Source organism: Stegodyphus dumicola, chromosome 2 (assembly GCF_044657685.1).
Source record: "Stegodyphus dumicola isolate Sdum_Otavi_A_Nest chromosome 2, ASM4465768v1".
NCBI lineage: Eukaryota > Metazoa > Arthropoda > Arachnida > Araneae > Eresidae > Stegodyphus > Stegodyphus dumicola.
This window is the reverse complement of record NC_140769.1, coordinates 117,105,014-117,129,933: the sequence shown is the minus strand read 5'-3', so window position 1 is coordinate 117,129,933 and position 24,920 is coordinate 117,105,014. Positions and strand designations below refer to the sequence as shown.

The 24,920-nt window shown below is 31.3% G+C and overlaps 1 protein-coding gene across 2 annotated transcripts in view; it reads right to left on the bottom strand.

The window, feature by feature from the left end:
• Positions 1–24,920, bottom strand: part of LOC118202808 (GON-4-like protein) — a 177,436-nt gene that overhangs the window by 41,733 nt on the left and 110,783 nt on the right. For both annotated transcript variants that reach the window (XM_085811076.1, XM_085811077.1), the window contains exons 14-16: positions 21,984–22,742; positions 6,592–6,729; positions 6,340–6,492 (exon numbers count right to left, since the gene is read on the bottom strand). In XM_085811076.1, coding sequence (XP_085667202.1) covers positions 6,340–6,492; positions 6,592–6,729; positions 21,984–22,742 — 1,050 coding nt within the window. The remainder of the gene's footprint in view (positions 1–6,339; positions 6,493–6,591; positions 6,730–21,983; positions 22,743–24,920) is intronic.

Below are 24,920 nucleotides of genomic sequence, written 5' to 3'. Positions count from 1 at the left end.
TGCTGTTAAGTGAACTTAGCACCAAAGTGTCACTACAGTAAATAAATATAGTGAACTTTAAGGAGTGCATTTATTCTATTGTGGTTTATGCGCTATTGACAAAGTATATTTAATTAAAAATCTGTTAACTATTAATTCAGTATGTTTAAATGAAATGCAGGATAATATTCCAAACAAGGTGTGATGTATATTTAAAATAACTATAACTGTAACTGTAAATAACTATAACTATAACTGTAATGGCGCTCATGCTACGCGATTCCGTTGTTGTGATGCACGTGTTACTGTGCTAGCTGAATGTCATGTGAACTGTTTAAAAATGTAATAATAAAAATTTTGAATTCTTGAGATATACTCATTAGTTGAGTCTACTTTTAAAGTACAGAAGTTATTAAGTTTAACAAAGTAAACAAGAAGTTACATGGTGTCAGGAGCAAAATGGATTTCAGACCACCTGCTCCGCTAACATTTTCCGTCGGAAATGTTAAAGAAAAATGGAAAAAATGGAAGAAGAGCTAGAAAACTATATACTTGCCACCGAAAAAGACGCCAAGCCAGATAAGACTAAAATTGCAATCCTTTTGAATTTACTCGATACTGAAATACTTGAAATTTATAATATGTTTTGATTTGAGCCACCTGAGAATAAGGAGAAGTACGAAGAGGTCTTGAAGTCTTTTGAAGAATATTGTTCACCACGGCAGAATGTCGCATATGAACGCTACAAATTCTTTTCGTGTAGCCAGCAAGAAGGACAAACTATTGAATGTCAGTTAAAGACTTTAGCGTCAACTTGTGAGTTTGCTAAACAAGAAAATGGATTGATTTGCAACCGTATTGTATTAGGCATTCGGGATAGGAGTCTGACCGAATGTTTGCTTCGAGAATCTAACCTAGGATTAGAAAAAGCTATAGAAATAGTCCGTGCCGCTGAAACAAGCAAAGAGCAACTCCGGAACATGAAAGATGATCCAGCGACAATGAACAGCGTGAGGAAATACAGAAAACAGCAACATCAAACAAAACAGTCAGTGCCAACGAAATTGTCGTCGCAGCAGAAGCAATCAGCACTAGAATACAACTGCAAGAAGTGCGGAAGAAGGCACAAATATTGGAACTGTCCAGCTTTCGGAAAGATGTGTGCGAAATGCAAAGTAAAGAACCATTTTGCCACGAGATGTCCCAAGAACATTTATGAAGTTGGAATACCAAATAATGAACTTAGTATATATAATGAACATAGTGTATTTGTTGACTCTGTAATGATAGATCCACCAGTAAACGGGCATAGTGAATTTAAAATAAGTGCAAAATCAATCAAAGATCTAACAAATTCTGTTGATGAAGTAAATAAGCATATTCACAAGGTAAGTGAAACATGGGTGAAAAGTATTACAATGTATGTAAATAATAAGTCTTTCAAGGTTGATTTTAAGTTAAATACTGGTGCAGAAGTAAATATTTTGCCTTTTTATGTTTTAAATAATGTTAAACATAAGCCTAAACTTAATGAAACTGATTTGTTCTTAACTGCATATGGTAATTTTAAGTTAAAACCAGAAGGTACTCTTACAATTAATTGTTCAACTGAAAGGCTTAAGAATGTACCTTTACAGTTTTATGTTCTTGATGTAAGATCTAAGCCTATATTAGGGTTAACAGCTTGTTCTGCATTAAAGCTAATTGAAAGGATTGATTCCTTAATTTGCAATATCATTAATAAAAATGATTTAATTGCTTAGTATAAAGATGTATTTACATGTACAGGGCAATTTCCTGACAAACCATATCATATAACTCTTGAAGATGATGCAGTACCAGTAATACACCCCCCCCCCCAAGACGTGTTCCTCAGGCTTTACAGCCTAAATTAAAAGATACTTTAGATAAACTTGAAAGAGAAGGGATAGTATCGAAAGTAAATAAACCAACTGAATGGGTTCAAAGTTTGGTTATAGTTGAAAAACCTAATGGGAGTCTGAGATTATGCTTGGATCCTAGAGATCTAAATAAAGTAATTAAAAGCGAACACTATGAAATTCCTTCTCCAGATCATATAATTACTAAATTAGAATGTAAAAAAGTAGTTTCAGTTGTAAATTTAAAAGATGGATTTAGACGAAGCTAGTTCTGAACTATGTACATTTAATACTCCTTATGGAAGATATAAATTTAATAAAGTGCCATTTGGAATATCCTCCGCCCTAGAAATATTTCAGAAAAGAAACCAAAAATTATTTGGTGATATTGAGGGTGTGGAAGTTTATTTTGATGATATCATAATTGCAGGATCTGATGATATAATTATCTTTAAACTTCTTGAAAGAGCTAGGTCTCTAAATATAAAATTTAATACTGATAAATTACAATATGTTCAAAAGTTGTTAATCCGGACTCGTCGGGACTTCGGCGATTCCGGATTATCGATTTTTCCGGATTATAGATCATCAGTTTAAATCTGATAAGATGGCATGCAGAAATTATAAAATTAAAAATATGAAACCGTAATTTATAAAATAAAGAACAATTATGATCTAAAGGGTATCAAAATTTACGCAAAAAAAAAAGCTTAATATTTATTTGTTTACTTTATTAAACATTTCTTTCAATGAAAGTTGTTTAAGTTGCTTCATTTTTTTATGTGATAATACATTCTCTTTAATTCTATAAACAGACATAATTTCTTGTTCAGTTACAAAGTTCCGCTGTTCAAGTCCTATAACTGCTGTATCTACCGACTAGTTTGTCAATAGAAATTTTTTCGTTTTCAATAACCTCTGTCACTTTCTTCGCTAACGGAAGCGAATTATAATGACGAGGAATTTGATTTAAATCATACCAAAGACAGAGTACATCGAGATGAAATACTACATTTAGTAAGGAATTATAAGCCAAATAAAATAAAAACATCTGCCCTGAAGATAAGGATAGTGCTGACAGATCAACTTCCAATTCATTGCGCGCCGCAGCGTTAAAGATAAACAAACATTAAAGTTTAGATAAACAAAGGATATGCCTTTATCCATTTTTTGCAGCAATTCCACTTTTTGTTTAATGAACTTCGAAATATACTTTTGCTTTGTAGATCCTTTACATATTAATAAATATATATCAGAAATTCTACTTGACATAATCGAAAGTTCAAGCTTACTTTTATAAAATTGCTCTAACAGTCTGCAAAAAATAATAAGCTGGATCCAATTCGAAGATTAAGGAATAACGCAATCTGCAACATTAACTGAAATAGATAATTAGATAATTTTAGCTTAGCTTATACCGTCTGTTATACATTAAACACGCACTCGTAAACATATTTTGCGCACGTGCACAAGCATACTCGCAACCGTAAAGGTCTTACGCGCATGCGTCAACGCGATACATGCGCAGAAAATTTGTAGCTTTGAGGTCCGGATTATAGATCATTCTGGATTATGGGTGTCCGAATTAACGACTTTTGACTGTATAGGGTACCAGAAGTCAAATATGTAGGCCAAATTATTTCTGAGTCAAATGTAAAAACCGATCCTAGTCATATTAAAGCAATTATTGATATGCCAACATCAAAATCAAAAACTGAAGTAAGGAGGTTGTTAGGAATGTTAAATTTTCTGTGAAAATTCATACCTAATGTATCTAAAGTTACTGCTCCTTTATGAGAAATCATTCAAGAAAAGGTAGAATTTAATTGGGGAGAAACTCAGGAAGAGTCATTTAACAACATCAAACAACTGCTAACCAAAGCTCCAATTTTAAAAGTTTTCAGTGGTAATGAAGATATAATTATACAGCGTGATAGTTCGAAGGATGGCCTAGGATCGTGTCTAATTCAAAAGAGTAAGCCTGTATCATTTGTGTCTCGCAGCCTGACTAACAGTGAAAAAAACTATGCACAGATCGAAAAAGAGTTATTGGCCATAGTATTTTCTTTTGAAAAGTACCATAATTTTGTTTATGAATGGAAAGTCACAGTACAAAGTGATCATAAACTGTTAATGGCAATTGTTAAAGAAACCACTGCATAAAATCTCCTCTAAAATGCAAAGGATGATCTTAAAATTACTAAAGTATGATTTTGAGATAAATTACGTTCCAGGTAATCAAATGCTTTTTGCTGACGCTTTGTCACGTGCATATCCTGTGAATGAAACTATTAGTGATGATCCTGAAATGCTAAATGTTGTTCACATTATTTCAAAATATTTGTCTATGAGTGAAAGAAGAATGGTGCAATTTAGGAAAGAAACTGAACCAGATCCAGATTTGCAAATAGTTATGAAATATATTAAAGAGGGTTGGCCTAAATGTTACAAAAAAGTAGACAGTAGTGTAAAAACATACTTTAAAGTTAAAAATGATCTTTATATTAATGACAACTTGTTATTTATTAATGAAAAATTAGTTGTACCTTATGGTTTAAGAAAAGATATGTTGCAATTAATTCATGAAGTGCATTTTGGAATTGAGAAATGTAAAAGTAGAGCCCGTGAAATTTTTTACCGGCCAGGTATGACAAATGAGATTGAGCAGCTTGTTTCCAAATGTGAAATATGTGAAAAATTCAGAAATAGAAATCAAAAAGGACCTCTAATGCAACATGAAATTCCAACTAAACCATTCGAAAAAATTGCCTAATATCTTGCAATTTGGTAATCAAAATCACTTAGTAGTTATCGATTATTACTCTAAATGGATTGATGTTTCTAACATAAAAGATATGACAGTAAATGAAATTATGATAAAGTTAAAATGCATCTTTGCCAGGTATGGTATTGCAAATGAAGTCGTTTGCGACAATAATCCCTGTAATAGCTACTTATTTAAAAAATTTGCTGAAAATTGGGATTTCGAACTTAAATTTAGTAGCCCCAGATATCCTCAAAGTAATGGGTTGGCTGAAAAAGCTGTAGGAATAGTGAAAAATATCATGAGGAAAGTGCAAGATATAAGTGTAGGCTTAATGGAATATCAAAATACCCCAATTAGTGAAATAAATTTGTCTCCTGCACAACTGTTACTTAATAGAAGATTAAGAACAAAATTATCTATCAGTAATAAGTTGTTAAATACTAAAATAAACAAACCTTATTCTAAATTTCGTGCACTACAAGCTAGGCAAAAATATTATTATGATAGAATGCACAGAAACTGCCTGACTTAAAACCTGGAGATAGTATAACCTTGTTCAACTTTAGAACTGGGCAATGGGATAAAGGTGAAATAATTTCAAAACATAAAGCTCCTAGATCCTATATTGTAAGAAATTCAAATGGGGAAATATTACGAAGAAATAGACGCCATATAAAATTTTCAAAATCACCTTACAAAGTTAATAATGATTATGATGATATTTTATTAGATAAAGAGGAAAATTCAAATGGAATCCCTGAGAATGTTTCTGTGCCTATTAATATAGGAAATCAACAGAATAATCTATCCAATAATACAACAACAAGAAGTGGACGGTTGATTAGACAACCTTCAAGACATAGACTTTGTCATGGAATAAAATAATGTAACATATTGCATATATCATTTTTAAACTTTTTTTATTGTATGTCATATTGTGAATATACTTGTACTGATATTATTTACTATTTTTATTATTATTTATAAACTGGAGGAAGGGATGTGATGTATATTTAAAATAACTATAACTGTAACTGTAAATAACTATAACTGTTATGGCGCTCATGCTACGCGATTCCATTGTTGTGATGCACGTGTTATTGTGCTAGCTGCATGTCATGTGAACTGTTTAAAAATGTAATAATAAAAAATTTGAATTCTTGAGATATACTCATTAGATGAGTCTACTTTTAAAGTACAGAAGTTATTAAATTTAACAAACTAAACAAGAAGTTACACAAGGAAGTATTGTGGCGTACACATCAGATTTTCTTTATACACTAAACCCAGTATAGAAACTTTATACAAAAGGAATATTTCCCAATCATGGTTGCAAGTAAAATCTTTCCATCTCTACAACATAAGTATTCAAAATCTTACAGCATTGTAGTGCCATTTCCAATCTTAATTTTTGCTCTCATCTGTGAATGACATTCTGCTATATTAAGTAATAGCAACTAAGTGATGCAGACTGTAATGTAGTATTTGAGAGATTTTTAAGTTACTCGCTAGCATTTTTAGCATGTTAAATTTTGATGGTGCTTCATATCAATATCTTTCTGTCTTAATTGCAACCTTCCAGTCACTCATAATACAGAGAAAAATTATTTCCATTAGATTTTTGAATACTAAAACATGTTTTTGAGATCTAAATCAAAAACAGCTAATCATATTGACATAAATTTTTTATGTTAAAATAATCAAAATACATACTTCAATCCTTTGCAAGAATTCTCGTATTTTCCTTAATGCTACATATTCCTTATACTTTCCACAATTTCTTGCTTGATCTGGCCGCAAAAATGCTATAAAGTCATCCGCAAGCACAGGGTAATTTTTAAGAATTTCCTTTAACTCAAAAAATAGCTAAAAAAATAATAATAATAATAATAATAATAATAATACATAAACTTTTTTTGGAAGGGGAGAATTATGTTTTAATCTGTTACATGAAAACTACTGTACCTGAACTGGGGACTTTGTGCTGTTCTGATAATTGCAAAGTGCTTTTAAAAATCTTTCCCAAGTTTCAGGATCACTTCTCAATCTTTCTGTCACTCTTAAGAGGTAAGAATTTGCAAAAAGTGCCTCTTTTTCCTTTTGCTAGATATATAAAGAAAAAAGGAAATAAAACTAAATTCTTTTATCTGCATGCGAGTTATATTAATGAGTTTTAAACCTACCTTTAATTTTACTTCATAACACAGATCACATAAAAAATGAAAACAAAATGTACAATTAATTATTATAATAAATAATGTAGCAGTGTAAGCTTTCATTATTAGAATACCTGGCATTTCTGCAAATGAAAGGCTAATATTAAATAAATGCGTGTGTAAAATATATGAGTAACTGTATAAAGTACTTTAAAGAAACAACACAGTTGCACATATCTGATTGCAGGGTCCCTTTCTGAGATGTGGTTTGATTAACTAAATTACGCTCTTAACTAAGACAACAATTATATCTGACCCCTCCCATTTTTGTCCACAGCATAATTTTCTAACATTGGTATTATTATCACCTATGGGACTGAGAAGATTTAGGAGGATTCTGTTGATCTAAGGGACAATAAGGTGGCATTGAGGGGCAAGTCAATACAATTGGAAAATTTGGTTGCTTACATATTTCTGAAACAAACAGTTATATATTCATTTCACCATCCACATACATTTTTTTTTAGATATTTTTATAAGAATCATACCACTAAACCCTTCACTCGCATTCTTTCAAACTGCATGTTTGTAAGTTATGTTTGTTATTCCCAAGGAACTTAATATGTTACAAACAATCAATCTAACATTCTAAAAACACTGCAAAAATATTTTTTTAAAGTCATGTTTTATTTTATGTAATAAGTACAAAATTTTCCTAAATAAATTAGTGATAAGGGTTGAAGAGATGCATAAAAAGTGAAATTTTATAATTTTTACAAAATTGAAGTGGCAACACATGAATATTTGCATTAAATATTTCTGGAACTGAAAGTATGTCAACAACTACTGGTTGTGAACAGCCAGGTAAGGGCTAAGTGTATACATAATGTAAAAAGTAATTTTATTTTCCACATATAAAAATGATAATGTCTTTCACTTATATTTTTAACTGGACATGAAGGTAAAATGATGATAAGGAAAAAAAAAAAAAAAAAGCTTTTATAGCAAGAAATCAACATAATAATAAATTTAGCTGCATAAATGTTTTGGGAAGGGGGAAGATGATATATGAAAAAGTGTACTTTCATTCAATAATACACTGCTCTCTAAAAGTTAAGGAGCAGCATGTTTTTCAAAGCTACAAAATTACAAAAATGTCAGAAATATTTAAATTCACATTTTATATGCATGATAGTAACGAAGTTTAAGAATATATATGCCAAAACAGTAGCTATCACTTTTATTTTATAGAAATGAATATTTATGTAGGAGTTGGAGAAAAAATGCAAACATTGTTTTGTTCACGAGTGTGATCTTCAACTGTTATTAACAATTTCATTGATAATATCCAGGAGAAGTCATCTGCCCAATTCGTTGTGGTGGCAAGCAATCGGAGGGATGGAAATGGAGATACCACAAGCTGATGCTACTAGACGTCACAATGTCTCTTGTAGTTTTGTCTACCAACTATGGAATCAGTTTTAATCTGAGGATTCTGTGTCTAGAAGGCATGTCCCAGGCAGACCAAAAGTAATAACATCTGTGTGAGATCATTTCTTAGCTCTTTTGGCACAAAGGAAGAGCAACATTACCGTGCCTTAGCTCACGGCAGATCCTTCACTGGCAACAGGAACAAGAATTTCAGCTACTGCAGTATACAGACGACCAGTTGTTTGCATCCCCTTTACCTGAGGGCAGAGATGTGCTTATTTATGTTGGGCAAGAAGACACGTCTCCTGGACCAGTCATCAATGGCTGTCTGTTATCTTCTCAGACAAATCCAGGTTCACACTGGATAGTGATTCAGGCCATCAGCTGATCTGGAGAGAATAACATACCAGATACAACCATTTCCACATTGTGGAAAGCCACAGTTACAGAAGTGGAATAATGATGTGCGCTGAGATCTCTCTCTCTGGTCACACTGACTTGCATCTGTTCCATATAGAAACTCTGACTGGTGTTAGATATCGAGATGAGATCCTTGATCAATAGGCCTGCCCATATGGCACTGCTATTGATCCAGGATTTCTTCTGATTGATGACAATACGCGACTGGACAAAGCTTGGGTTGCTAAGAATATATTGACGGTCACAGTATGGAACAGATGGAATGGCCACCTCAATCTCCAGACCAGAATCTGATAGAGCATCTTTGGGGCTATCTTGGAAGACAGTTTGCTGCTTTAAGTCCTCCTACAGGATTGTTAGATGAGCTTGAACAAACAAGAATTACTTCATGTTTGGTCATTGCTTCCCATTTCACCGACCAACAACTTAATTAACAGTGTCGCTGCTGCCAATGTACTGCAGCTAGGGTTGGACACATTCCTTATTAGAACTGATTTTTGTAATGTTACCACCACATTTTTACTCATAAAACTGTGATGTACTGTTTCTCCAAGACTGGATTTCTCTGCAGAGAGTGCAATTTTTTGTTGTAATGCATGCTTATGTTGAACTTTAGAAACATTTTATGTCGCATTCATAAAAGAACTGTTTAGTGAATACTTCCTCTAAGTTTCTCGTTTCTATGTTGCTTCATTCTCGAATTAGACAAAAAAAAAAAAAAAAAAAAACTTATTGTTCCTTACTTTTGGAGAGCAGTGTATTATACGAATTAAAAAATGGCATTAAAGTATCAACATATACAGAAAACAATACTGCCGAATTTGCTACTGGTTCTTTTGATAAAACTGGTTTAGGCACTTTGTAAAAAAAAAAAAAAAAAAATATCTTGCAAGGATCAGCATTTTATGAATGTTCATCATAATTCAAAATTCAAATTAGAGAGGTCTGTTAAACTCCCCTCCTTAAAAATAAACTAACAATTTTTAAACTGGATTGTAACAGGTAATGAAAAAATTATAAAATATAATAGAATATGGAAAAGGAAATGAAAGAAAGACACTCATTCATGTGCAAAAAGTGAAACTTCGAGAACAACAAAAGTGAATTTGCTTGAAAATAAGATCATACTATATTGTTAGCTATTTTTTCCAAAGAGATATTTCATCATAAGCTGCTTCAAATTATTGATATCACAAGTGCAAACTATTGTTGTCAACAGCTAAATGAATTAAAGAGAAATAACAGATTCATTAATTAAATTAATTAAAGAAAAATAAGTGGAAATCATGAATCAAAAAGGATAACGAATCAAATGATCAAAAAGTTTTGTGAAATCTTCCCTTGTCATCCAATACTACCCCATCAGATAACTAGCTGTTTTGATCAGTAGAAAGCTACTTAAATGGAAGAAAGTTACAAAGTTTTCAGGATATGTATCATTTTTGAAGGAAAACCTAAAGGTTTAGTATATAGATGGAAGATTGTCAGAAATAATAAAGGAAATTAAAGCCTAATTTATTGGTTAAAATAATGATTAGAATGAAAAAACAACAGTTTCATTTTTTAATTGTAAAATAATACCACCTGCTTAACATATAAAATTAATTAATATGGCCTAGTCCAGCCAAAATTAATATATAAGTCATACCAGAAAGAATATATATGAACCTTCTGAATATATTAAGCGTGTTAATTTTTAATATTTTTTTAAAAAGGAAGCCTTTCACAAATTATACTTTTAAAGTACCAATTCACCAAACATTTAGCCAAATTCCAAAAGAATGTCTTAAAATTTTTGTACATATATATATTTTTTAGCTATACATATTTTTCATTATTTCAAAAATTGCAATTTTTTTTAATTATGATAAGTGTCTAAAAAATATAAACCAACAAAGAGAATACATCATTTACTGTGACCACAATTAAGTTAATGTTATCAGAATATTACAAAATAATTTTTTAAACCAAATTTACCTAATAAGGTCAAAATAAATCTGAAAAATTGCTAATTGACTGAGAAATGTCGCCAAGTAAGTGATTAAGTCCCTAAAGTGCATGATTTTATTTTAATCTATCATTTAAAATTCTGCAAAAAAGCAATCTTTTGCTTCATTTGGTGCAGAATTTTTATTTTGAAGGCAATCAAACACTATTCTTTAGACAGAATATGAAGTCTGCCAGTCATTTTTTGAAACAAATTAAAGTACAAATGTGATAAACTTTCTGAAGAAGATGAAGATAAAATCAGTGAATTACCTATAAATGCTGATATGAGGGACAACCACTGAATATGAAGATTAGAGGAACAACATCACTCAAATAATTTCCAGAAACATTAGAAACAGTTCCTAAATGAACTTTTGCATAACACATGCCGATTATCGACTAGTAATAACTTTCTCCCTAGCTAATACCTTGTAAAAGTAAGCACAGTGGACGCTCGTCAATTTGAATTCAGTTAATTCGAATTAATTCAAAGGCCCCCCAAAACTTATACTGGAGTTAATGTTAAAAATATCTCATTCATTCAAACTAAATTTTTAGCACTTCAATTAATTGAAACTAAAACTTTTACCCCCCCCCAAAAAAATCTTTTTTCTTTGTTTAAAAGAGAAAATAACGCTGTATTTATTATTTTGTGCGTCAAAATAATCTGTATTTCTTTTCTGTGTAAAAAGGCATATGCCTGCACTCCTAGACTATTGCGTTTCTGCTGAATGTCAGTGGCTATTAACCTACTATCCACTTTTTAACAGTGCTTAACAGACAAAGCTCCTGGGCTAACCTATTTCCTTGGATTCATTCAGAAACCTTTATGAGTGGGTCCGGGTTGGAGGAGAATCATTTGTTTATTTGTTATCGATTTTCTTAGAATTTCAGAAAAACCAGTCTTTACTTCAGATTCTAGAGAGATGCATCAGTTATGCCTGCAGTACAGACAAGTTAATGTGCTCTAGTTTTTCTTTCTCAATGTATAGTGTGAACGTGTAAAAATTCAGAATGTCTACACATGGAAAGTACAAAACCAACTGATTATAGGTAGAAATTTACATATTATAGAAATTTACTTATTATAGAATTATCCTATATTAAGTTAAATTATTAACTTATTATAGGAGACAAAGGTAGAAATTTTAAAGTAAGTAGAGAATGGCAAGTGTAAAACAAAGTTAGCAGCTGACTACGGAATTAAAAAAAATACCTTGGTCAACTTATTTGGAAAACAAGGAACCAATTTTAGATTCATGGGTAAAATCTAAATTTGCTTGAAAAAGGAAATGCATAAGAAATGCGCCACAAGAAGATCTAGAAAAAGCTCTACTGCTATGGTTCCAGGAGGCTAGATCTCAAAATTTTCCGATAAATGGACCCTATTGCAGACGAAAGCTGGTAAATTGGCAAGTCAAATGGGTGTTGAAGATTTTAAAATGCAGTGATGGATGCCTTTCTTGATTTAAGTCAAGTTAAAATATTTCTTATCAAACTGTATGTGGCCAAAGCTATGATGTAAACAAAGATGTATGTACTAATTTTGATAGGAAACTCCTAGGGCTTCACTCTACTTACCTGCCGAAAGATATTTTTAATGTGAACGAAAAAAAGCAGTTAACAGAAGATTACAGCTTTAGTTTGTGGTATTGTGGATAGGGGGAAAAAAAAACTCTTAAATTATTAGTGACTGGAAAGTCCACAAATCCATTGTTTTAAAAAAATTTGAACAGTCCCAGCTCATTATGTAGCCAATACCAAAGCATCGATGACAAGAGACATTTTCAGTAACTGGTTAAAAGAGATACATAAGCACCTTTCGAGAGAAAAGCATAAAATTCTCTTATTTGTGGATAATGCAACCTGCCACAATAACCTTCCAAAACTGAGTTGCATACAGGTTGATTATTACCAATGGATTACAACCAATGGATAAAGGAATCATCGAGAATCTTAAAATAAATTATTGTAACAGACTCTTGCAAAAAATAATTTTTTTCTTTAGATTGCGGTGAAAACTACGACATTACTCTGTTGACAGCTATAAATGATCCATATGCGACATGGAATTCTGCTAAAGAAAGAAAATGCAAATAGCATATGCTTTCGTTGTTCCAAATTCTTGCACGAAGAAGATAGCAATCATATTGAAGAATGTAACGACAGTGATACAGCTTTTTTTAAAATTAATTTAAAAAAATTTAAATGTGATAACATTACCTTTTCTGATTATTTAAGGGTAGATGAAGACTTGGAATTAGGGTTTGTAGCCACATTAAAAAAATAAGCACCTATAAGCACTTTTCAAGCACATTTTAAGGAAAAAATAAGCACCTGTCTAGTTACATTATACACAACTGCATAACTTTAAAAGAAAAATTAGACTTGTAATTTAAAATATGAGCAATGCAATATTTATTAAGAGAATGAGCATTACCTCAACCATGGAAAACAATTAACTTTTTTTTAAATTTTAAATGACAGTTCAATTTACAGAATTAGTTTACAATGAGGGAGGGAAACTATGCAGAACTAAACTATATTACAAGATTTAATGATGAAATTTCAGTTCAAAATATAGAAAATAAATAATAATAAGCCATATTAAATGTATTCATTTGGAACCTAATAATAAATAGAATTCATTTTCCCACTCGTATTAATATTTAAATAATTTAACTTAAATCAGAATTCTGAACATTTTCTTAATTTTCATTGCATAACAGTTTTCCCTTAACATATATTCCAAGCAAAGTAATTTAAGTAAAAAAGAGGCACATTTCTGAAATCGGAAAACAGGAAATTGCTTCATGCAGTCATCCTTTAACCCTTTAACTGTCGAGTTATTTTGATGATTTGGGTACACAAATTGTCAAATTTTTTTATTGGAAAAATCAAATGTTTAGTACAAAATAAAATATACTTAAGTAGTTAAAAATTGCTAAAGTACATGGGTAAAATTTTTAAAGTTTTGTAGCCACTGCTTATTTGTTTGAGGCGGCTGCCACTCAACATGGCAGTTGTAAAGTTCGCTTTTAGTGGAACATTATTTTCTAATAATGAAAAAAAAAAAAAAAAAAAAAAAATTCTAACAAATAATTAAATGAAAAAAATAAATAAAAGTGAATACCTATTAGTAGTTCAGTAATTCAGTCTTGTGTGGTACAATTGGAAACACTTTTCCAAGCACAAACCAACTCCACAATCACTACACCAGAATCGTGTTTCCCTCCTTATCTTTTTCCCATTTTTATCCTTTTTTCGAACAACACACTTTGCACTGTCTTGTAGGCTCACGTTTCACAGGAGTAGGAGGAATATAGGAAATAAAATGTCGTTCAGTAAAACGGGCAGGGTCGTCTACTGTAGGCGGTCTGCCAATATTCTTTTGTCCAGAAGCTCATATTTATGTAAAAGCTGTTCTACAAGTTGGATTCGAAATTCTAAAAATGTAATATGTTTCCCAACTACATTTTTATAGAGTAAATATGAGTTCCAAAGTACTTTGTCTAGTAAATGTAAAAATATCATTTTATAATATTTTTTCTGACGTTTTCAGATTGTTGGATGAAAGAATATTTCCTGATCACAGCGATCTACACCACCCATAGTTAAACTGTAGTCAGAAACAATCTTCGGCTTGAGTATATCTTCAATTTTTTTATTTTTGAGACTGACCATGGAAATATCATGAATACTGCTCATCAGACACACATCCTTCATCTTCGGTTGAAGAATCTAAATCATCTATATAACGTTTCAAAGAACTGGACGCCATTTTACTACCAAAAGATCCCGTGCACTTTGAACCAAAGAACTTATAACCTCTAACCTTTAAAATTTAACAGCTGCCGGTAATCGGAGAATAAAGAACTAAATAAAGGAAAAGAAAGAGACTTACTAATCTGGGGTGTTTTTAATTCTAATTTTCAGCACTGCATTAAATTTCCGGAATAGAATCAATCTTCACTTAGGTTGGGTAGACCGCAAAACTTTTAGTCCTATTTAATCCAGATTGGACAGTGACAAAAAAAAAAAAAAAAAAAAAAAAAAGTCCGCTGCCTCAATATTAGAGTTTGTGCGGAGAAAGGGGAGAACCTCCCAGCCTCCGTACTGTATAATGTATTGGAAAAAAAAAATATTTTGACTATTCAATTACTTTCCTTTTATTTAAGCCATTCCGAATATTATTCCTTAGAAAGCTAATCTGCGTAAAAACACACCCATTTTTGGAAGTTTATCTATACTTCAGCAGTTACTGCAACTATGTTATTATAAATATTCATACATATGCTCATAATATAAGAATAACGATCATAATAAACACGAATATGGACTGACCACGCGGAACGAGAATGCAAATTATTAAAATCTTGATAGAAATTCAAACGTGCGTAGTATTTGGATGGGAGGAAAAGAATACTGAATGTACCGGAATTTTCTACCGTTTTCGCAATTCTTTGACCAATAGAACAATGTGCACCTGTCTGTACTCTCGCGCGCACCATAGGTTACGTTAATGCAGAGAAAGGGGGAAAAAGCAATTTTCGGGAGTATGCTTCACCATCTGAAGTTGCATATAAGGAAGAAAAGTTGTTTTAGTTTCAGCTATGGTACGGGGGAAAAAATGCGTGTTCATTAAAAAAAGCATTTAGAAAAAAGCACTAAAAGCAAAAAATAAGCACTAAAAACAAAACAAAACAAAACAAAAAAGGGGGCTTTAAAGAAAAAGTAAGCACCTATAAGGGCCTTTATATTTTATTTTCAAATATAAGGACTTATAAGCACGTGTAAGGACCGCTACGAACTCTGTGTCATGCTGTGGAAAACCGAGAGACGATATAATAAAAACGGCTAAAATTCCAAAAATTCCATAAGCGGGGTAAGTTGGCGTCAAAGTATTTTGGCCTTCAAAATTTGGCGAATTTTTTAGCCGCACTAAATGAAAGCACTAAAGTGTGATTTTTAAATGTAAACAGAATAGTAACTTTTAAATTTTGCAGTAGTGAAGTGCCGTTATTTTATGTAAACAGAATAGTAAAATGAGATGATAAAATACTAGATGAGTAAAACAAAGTCACAGAATAGTAAAATGAGATGATAAAATATTAGATGAGTAAAACAAAGTCCAACATTTTTGCAAGTAAATACATAGTTCTATATATATGTAATTCATCATAAAATAGTAGAATGAACAATTCTTGTAAATAATTATTGAGTAAATAAATGTATACACTTATCAGATCAGAGCACTGGAAAGCAATTTTAAACGTAAAAAGAATAGCAAATTATGCGTATTCAGCCTCATAAACTAACTAAAATATTCAAGTTACTAAAATCGTCGTGGAATTCAACACACTAAGCAACTTTCGTTCAAAGCTTTAAATATTCAACTTCTTTCGATTGCCATATGCAAGAAACAAAACTAAAAAAAAAAATTAACTAAATAAAATTAAATGAAAACTTTCATAAATTATAAATTTCATGTCATATGAAATCTAACATTCTCCCACCAACAGCAGCTTAACCTATAGCAAATATTTATATAAATATAATATTAAACATATATATAACAATAATATTAAGCAGTAAAACTTTTAAAAACAAACACAGTATTGCAAAATTAAATTTAAAAAAAATCTGGCTACACTAAATTCACGCACTTACAGTTACTGAAATAAAGCTCTAGGTTTGCCACAAGAAAACATACAGCCGGAAACCACAACCAAATTAAAATCGCGCCAAATAAAAAAACTCTCGCCAAGCTTGGCGCTCACCCCGATTATGGAATTTTAACCTAAATTAAGCACCTATAAGGGCCTTTATATTTTATTTTCAAATATAAGGACTTATAAGCACTTGTAAGGACCGCTACGAACCCTGTTAAAGCATCCTAAGAATGCACGGACTGTTAAGCATCCTAATGATCAAGCCATAATGGACTCTAGTTGATCTCTATGCAGGAAAACTCTGAAAGAATTTATTCAGATTGAACCTTCCTTTGAAAATGAAATGTTTACATCAGATTGAGAATCTGTCTAAAAAATGTAGGCAGAGTAAACAAAACCAAACATCCATTTAACAGTTTTTCCTGAAAGTGCAATTCATATTTTTCATTAAAGTTTACTTCCTACTGCATATTTTCCGTTATGAATAAGGTAAGTCCTTATTGCTTTTAATATGTTTCATTTTAAATAGCATAGTATAATATATTTTCTGAGGCTATACATACTAGGCGATTTTTCTTCTTCGATGATACACTTTTAAAGTTATATTTTCTCTTAACATGACATAATTCGAACTTTTTTCTAAGTTCCAATTAACGGCTGTCCACTGTATTTGGTTTGGAACTGGAACTTTAATCGTATCACCCTAACAGACAGAGAGTTATCGCTATGTCTGAAATTGTAGGAAAAAGTTTTAAAAAGGTTTTAAACAACCTTTTATTGAATTGAGCTTGTAAAAAAATTGAAAAGAGCTTGTGCTATATATAACCACTGCTTGTGACAATGCAATTTAAATAAGCACAGTCAAATCAGTTTAAGCATTGATCAGTAGTCTAAGCCTACACAGTTAAATACTGAGCTACAAGCTACCCAAACATCCAGGAACTCTTTCTCTCAAACAATCCAAAAGCCTCTACTTAAATCCACAACAAGCTAATTTGCAATTCGGAAAGAAAAGTTATAGTACAAATCAGAACCATAATAACTGCTTAGTTTAACTCAAGATCCTTACATTACTATTTGGGACAGGTACTAATTATACTCCAATGTTAAAATGACTATGAAACAGATATTCATGTTGAACTAGATACCATCATTAAAGAACTCGAATACAAACAGTATTTTAGAAAAAGTTTAATGTTACAAGTAGAGAAGTCAAGTCCCCATCATGTGTTTCCGCTACACTAGACTGGACGTCGAAAGGGGCATTTTCAGTACCTGCACATTTCCACGAAACCTATGTTGCTACAATTTTCACTAATTAAACAGACTTGAATGGCAAGATGTAATCGATTATCGCTCAGATTGGGATCATATGATTCTTTCAAAGCAGAACTTTTGTCTGATTAGTTGATCTCTATGCAGGACAGAGTTGGGGATGGAATATTTTCCGCAAAGTTTCAAAATATCCTGCATAGCCGGGACATCATTTCCGTAACTACGAGGCTATTTCTTCTAGGAATCCTACTGTTTAAATCAATGCTACCAGAATCTTGTTCCTCAGAAAAGTCACCGCTAGCAGAGACCATTACTAGATGTGATAATCCTCTTTAGGGATTCTACTTATGAGAACAAAAATCAGGCAATCAGTGGCAACCACAGGTAATTCCTCAAAAATAAGGCTACAGAGAATAACAGGATAGCACCAAATTACATCTCCAGTGGACAATTAAATGATTCTATAGACTATTAACTATGAATGATTGAGAAGCTATTGTCTATTGGCGATGAAAAAAATAATGGCTACTGACTATGAAAGAACTATCAATTGACTACTGACTACTTATTAATTATTGACTAGTTTTATAAACTACTGACCGTAAATGAAATATTGACTATTCAATATGTCTAAGAACTATATATTCTAGGACTATATATGTTATATATATTCTCTAGCATCTATAAACAAAGCGCGGAATCTGTGGACTATATAATGTATAATATTTACATACATATAATCAAGACTATTCTTTTGTTAATGTGTAGAGACATTAGGTTATTTGGAAGCAGAAGAGATAAAAAATGAGCAATACCCTTGCCAGGACTCGAACCAAAGACCTCTAAAATATGCGCCGAATGTGCTGACTATTACACCACAAAGGTATGCTAAGAAGGCGGGAGAAATAGCTTATACACTCCCCCCTTTTAAAGGGCGACTGGAGATTAGGTGATACAAATGCCAAATCCTGATGGTGCAGAATCATCACCCACCGCCCTTTTTAATTCGGGCGTCACTGTAGAGTCATTAGGATTTTTTCGAAGCAGAAAAGATGAAAAATGAGCAATGCCCTCACTGGGACTTCAAACACGGGCCTCTCAAATATGCGTCGGGTGTGCTGACCATTACACCACGAAGGCATGCTAAGAAGTTGGGAGAAATATCTTATAAATGTCAATATGTAAATTGTACTCAGCATTAAAAGTGCTAAGAGCACACTTACCTTGACACTACCAAGGATGTCCACTGACATCGAAAAGTCTTTCAGTGCATAGTGGTCCTGGCAGATAGTAGCTAGACCCCTCCTAGGTATTTATTTCAATTTCCATAATAATACGGGAAGGAATTCTGATGAAAGATCAGACCTATGTCATTAGATTAAAAATATGTTTTCATCATTTTATATTGTACTTTGCTGTCTATAATTCGGCATCTATCCATTTGACCTTCAGCTTGGTTTCAATTTCATTCAAATATTTCAAATTAGACACACAAATATCTAGTTTGACGTAGAATTTGAGAGTCAGGCACAATTACTTCTTTAAGCTTAGTTTTAAATTTTACATTTGCAAGTTTTCTGCCAGTGAGAATAAAATTTAGGGGTATAATTCTCAGAAACATTATGAACACAAATGAAGAGAGAGGAACCTAATTAAAATGCCATTTGAACGTGCAACAGACATTAAGTGGTTTCTGAAAGCAGGAGAGTTGAAAAATGAGCAATGCCTTTACCGAGACACGAACCACGCACCTCTCAAACATGCGCCGACTACTACACAACAAAGGCATGCTAAGAAGGCAGGAGAAATACTTTATAAAAGTATCTGTTTATACGTGTCTAGTTACATTAAATTAGTTAAATTCTATTACTTTTTTGAAGAGTATTCTTTCTTCATCATTTGATGATATCAAAACATGCATGGACAAATGTAATCACAATTTAGTTGCACCTACTGTGCCGTATTTTCCACTGAATTTGGCAACAGCTTTAGAAATGTGTTAAAAATATTCTCGTAATTTTCCTTTTTCTCAAAACATACTCAGAGAAAGAGATCTCCTAAATTTTACAACTGAATTAATTCCCATTTTAGGGCCTCATTTCAAATATATGACGTTATGTTCCACATTAGGATTTCCCAACTCTTTCTTGTATCGACCCCTTTTAAAAGAATGGCTTTTTTCATCACCCCCCTTACATTTTTCTTTACAACACATAGTCTACAACATAATTATAACAGAAATAATTGCAGATAAATAACTTCAAGATAATAATTAGACTAAAAATATGAACAAAAGTTTGGAGAAGTGTTTTATTAGATATACGTTTTATTATTTTTTTGTATTATTACTTCCTTGTACAAGGTAAAGAAAATACTGTAATCACGAAAAATTCCAGGTACCATACTTCAATGCAAACATTCTTTTTGACTGCTATCGAATGCAATTAAAATTTTTTTTTACATGACAACTGTATGTAAGGACAGAATACAGGACTCTTTTCCCAAAATGAACTATAAAACTAATTTAAATGGATTCAGAAGAGTTTTTTTTTCATGGCATCTGCACATACATACATATATATCTCTCATAACTCAAAAACAAGTAGCCTCAAAACATGTTTTCATCGTGCTAAATTCATGCATGCTGAAGAGAACCATCATGTTAAAGAATGTGGCTATACTGATACAATGTTTCTTATTTTCAGAAAATTTGTATGTCATAACTTTACTTTTTTTAATTATGTAAGGCTAGATGAAGACTTAAAAGTCTGCGGAAAACTGAGTGTCGATGACATAATAAAAACTATCCCAGAAGATAAAAAAGAAGAGACCTTATCAGATTCAGAAGACAATGCAGAGATTGTTAACCATCTTCAAGGATCAAGTCATAATGGACTTTATAAAAACTATGAAAGCATTTATTCAGATTGAATCTTCCTTTGAAAATGACTTGAAATGTTTATTTCAAATCGAGGAGTTGGCTGAAAAAGTAGGCATAATAAACAAAATCATACATCCATTTTACAATTTTTCAAAAAGTGTAATTCATATTTTTAATTAAAGTTTACTTTCTACTGCATATCTTCTGCTTCATTTTATGATTAAGGTAAGTCTTTATTCATTTTTAATATGTTTAATTTTAGATAGCATATTTTCTACGAGCAATATTATTATACATACCAGGAGATTTTTCTTCTTTAGTGATATACTTTTAAATATTTCATATATTCTGTCAGCATCAAATAATTTAAGCTCTTTTCTGAGAAACTTTGAGTTCGAATTAATGAGTGTCCACTGTATTTATATGTTTCTACCCTTATTTATATTACATTATTTAAATCCTATTGTTAAAGCTATTTTTTCCTCATCATTCAATGATATCGAAGTAGCTGAGGACAAACATGATTACATTAAGCAACACCTACTGTAAATAATTTCAACATAAAAATAAATATATATGAAATATGAACTCACATTAATGAGCATTTTCTTACACATAATAAAGTGTATCAAAGCAATATATAAAGGAATGCTTAAAAAATCATCTCAGCAATGCGTTCAGATTAAACAAATTATTAGTGTCTGCATATTAATTGCAATTCTATCAATGCAAGAAATAGTAAAAGAGTATTTTCATGTTTCAATTTTTAAATGAATCATCATATGAAAAGACTGTCAGCAGTCACATTGCTTATTAAAAATAAATAACATATTCCTAGATCGATTTATACTAAGTCTTTTAACATCAATAATTCAATATATTAATAAAAAAATTACAGTAACAAAATAATAAATACTATAATTAATTAATAAGATAATGACACAAACTACTTTCATATAAAATATTACTTTAATACAATTATTATCTTAAATTATTATTTTTACATATATGAAAAATAAGCTACAAGTAGCACGAGATCTCAGATAATGGAAGGATTAAATCAAATTCTATTCAGCTGTATTAAAAACCTAACATGTGACTATAAAATATTAGGTAACTGGAGGAAATAAGTAACTCATTTGCTAAGTATGCTTATTTTTAATTTTATTATTATATATCCTAAAATACTAAATGACTATGCTAATTCAGACTGAATTTCCCATGCAATAACAAGCTTCAAATGAAATTAAGTAATGACCCTTTTTGGCAGCATAAAATTCTTAGAATCTTCCCTCATCACTTATTAAATAAGGGGAGAGACTAAATCTTGGTCTGCTTAACTGATCCATAATTTATTTCTACCTTACACTACTAATTTTCTGTTTGCTTTACAAACTGTAACTTAATAATCCATGGATACTGACTTGAGGTAACAACTTAATTCATTTCTATAGATATTGGAAATAAGAATGCAGATAAAAAATAATAATGGATTAATTAGAAGTAAGAAAATTAATTCTATTGAACACTTACTTTATTTTCCATTAAATTTGGTTGCAAAAGAGCCAGAGATGATTCTAAGTCACTCTGAAGTTTACTTCTTTTTTTTCTCGTATGTCTTTTTTTGTATATTGTGTTACTGGCAGTCATTAAAGCAACTAAATCTTGTTTATTATCAATAACTTCATCATCAGTTTCATCACAAATTTCAGCTTTTATTTGTACTTCAAATTCATTAACATCTGAACAATGAAATGGCTGATTTTCATTTGATTCTTCATTGTTTGCTACAGGCAAAGTTTCACTTATCTGGCTTGGAGGCAGAGATGTTGCTTGATTAAGTTCTTGATTGTTTATCACAGGCACTGCTGCAGATATCTGCTTTGAAGTCAGACACACAGTTTGATTTTGGAGGAATGCATTGTCCTTTAATGAGGCTACATCAGATATTTTTAAATTGTTTATACAATTAAAATCTGATGTCTCAGGATTGGAATTAGATATGTTCAGTTCAGTTGGTCTAGGTTTTATAGCACGGAATTTATTGATAACATGTTTTTTGGATTTATTTGGCATGATTTTAGACCTCTTAGATTTATCGAAATTTTGAAGAATGGGTGATACTTGCTTTTGAGGTGGACAGGGAAGTGTGCGAGGTAGAATAGGCAAGTACCGCTTTGGCTGTTGTATAAGAGGAGGTTGAACAACAGCAACTACAGGTGAAACACCGTCGCCTGGGTCTATGAATGTCACCATTTGAGTATTAGAAAGATCTGTTGCACAGTAAGGTTTCTATAACAACAACAAAAATAAATGAATAAATAAATTAAAAAAAAATAAAGGCATTTCATCATTTTAAGAATATGATGTTTTTATATACAGATCTAAATATTTATACAGAAGTACTGTTATCTCGTAGCAAAGAAAAACACAGTTACGCCAATAAAAATAATATCACTACCTAAAATGCTATAAAAATTCATTTACTTGAAAAAGAAACATTAGTTATGCCTGAATTCAAAAGTAATTTACACTACAAATCTCTTCTTGGGAGATGAGACAGATATGTTCGGGACCTATATTACATCAAATAAGGCTCAAGGTATTTTAATCCACTATGCATATTAAAAACCTACAACTTAACGTTAGACAGCTTTCCCTGGTTTCCCTTTTTCATCCTGCGAGAACGTTTGCCTAATGGCCTCGCTAAATGAAAATTTAATCTCTATAGGCCGTAGCAAAAAGTTTAGGCTGGGATAATGGTGGTATGCTGCACTGATGGTCGACTCCATGTTGTAACTGGTGTTGCTTGCATTTGTTAAGACTGTATATTATTTACTGCATATAGAACTAAAATACATTTAATATAAATCTATGAAAATTCCAACAACAACACATAACAACACTGAAGGCATAGAGGCAATTATTGAACATTACCGTTCTTATTATATTATATGAGGATCTTGCTGGTGGCAAGAGTCTCTCTAGTCGAGAGTTTAAGAATTCTTCATGCTATCTTAATTTTTTGGTTATATTTTATATTATCCGATTTGTTATAATTGAAATGATATCAGAGGAGTGACAGGATCATTTGTCGGCCAGCTTCCTTGAATTCAAGAGGCTTTGGTGACAGACACTGTGTAGATTGCTAAAATCCCTTGACACTGGTCCGGAAGTTGATTCTTGTAATGTCAAGTGGAGCCGTGTCTGAACAAATAATTGCTTCTGCAATGTCAAAGTCTGTTGTCTCAAACCGTGTAACACTTCAAACACTGCAACCTATGGGGGACTGCACAAATGTATTTCTCATCTTTGTGTGATCCGCTGCAAAGCCAAATTTTGTTCATTAAAAAATATTTTCTAATATACTACTTTCATTATTTTTTAAAGTGTATGAGTACATGTTTAGTAGATATATTTATTTTTTATGCATAACAAGAAAGTTTTCCCCTCTACTGAGTATTTCATAAGATTTTATACAAATTATATAAAGAATGGGGAGACTCAGAAATACAGCTTTACATTTGATCATATCATGTGGTGATGGTAAATGGCTACAGAAAGCAAGAATTGGAAAATCAAGTTTTCAGAATGAAGCATAATATCAACTAGATACAATTTACTGCCTCAAACTGCTCACCATTTCAAATGCTTTTACAATCCTTACTGATGTTGGGTCATTAAAATTAAGCTATCAGTACTATAGTTTACAGTCATTTTCTCTTCCACTCCATAATTGGCAGTAACATAAAAATTCTACATTAAAATCTTCAAATCTCACAGCCTCATGATCAATCTGGTATGCAACTACCCATGTTGCAATTGTAATTTTCTGCTATATGTTAGTGCCATCTTGGCTAAAAATATAAACTTGGGCAGAACTCTTATTTGAAATGGGGGGAGTGAAGTTTAATGTATCACTTATAACATCCATTTACATTAGATATATAACACATTACATTTACTTTAAACAAGCACCAATACTTCTGATTTACCCTGTACATATATTTTGTTTCAAAAATGAAAACTAAATTACCAGCATATAAACTTTAAATACAACTGAATCAATTTACACAACTTTTGCAAGCAAACACCTCAGAGAGATAAACTCGAATTTAACGATCTCAGTTTATTTATATTAAAAATCATCTGTATGCTTATTCTTTAGAAATAATATTGCTGAAGTAATTGTATACAGTGTTATTAATTATTTTCTTTTCATTTTTATAATAATAACAGCCATCACAGGATAATAAAAAAGGTATATATGGTATTTTAAAATAATAAACTAAATAAAGATATCTTTATTTCTAAAATTTATAAAAATGCAGGGATAAATATCGTGTGAAATAAAAAGAAATTGTGCAAGTTTTACCTATATTTACACCATAACTTCTTTTACGTACATGAATAATAGCAATAAAAAATGACATTCTTGCCATATTTGCTCCAATGTATCTTTAGTTATTA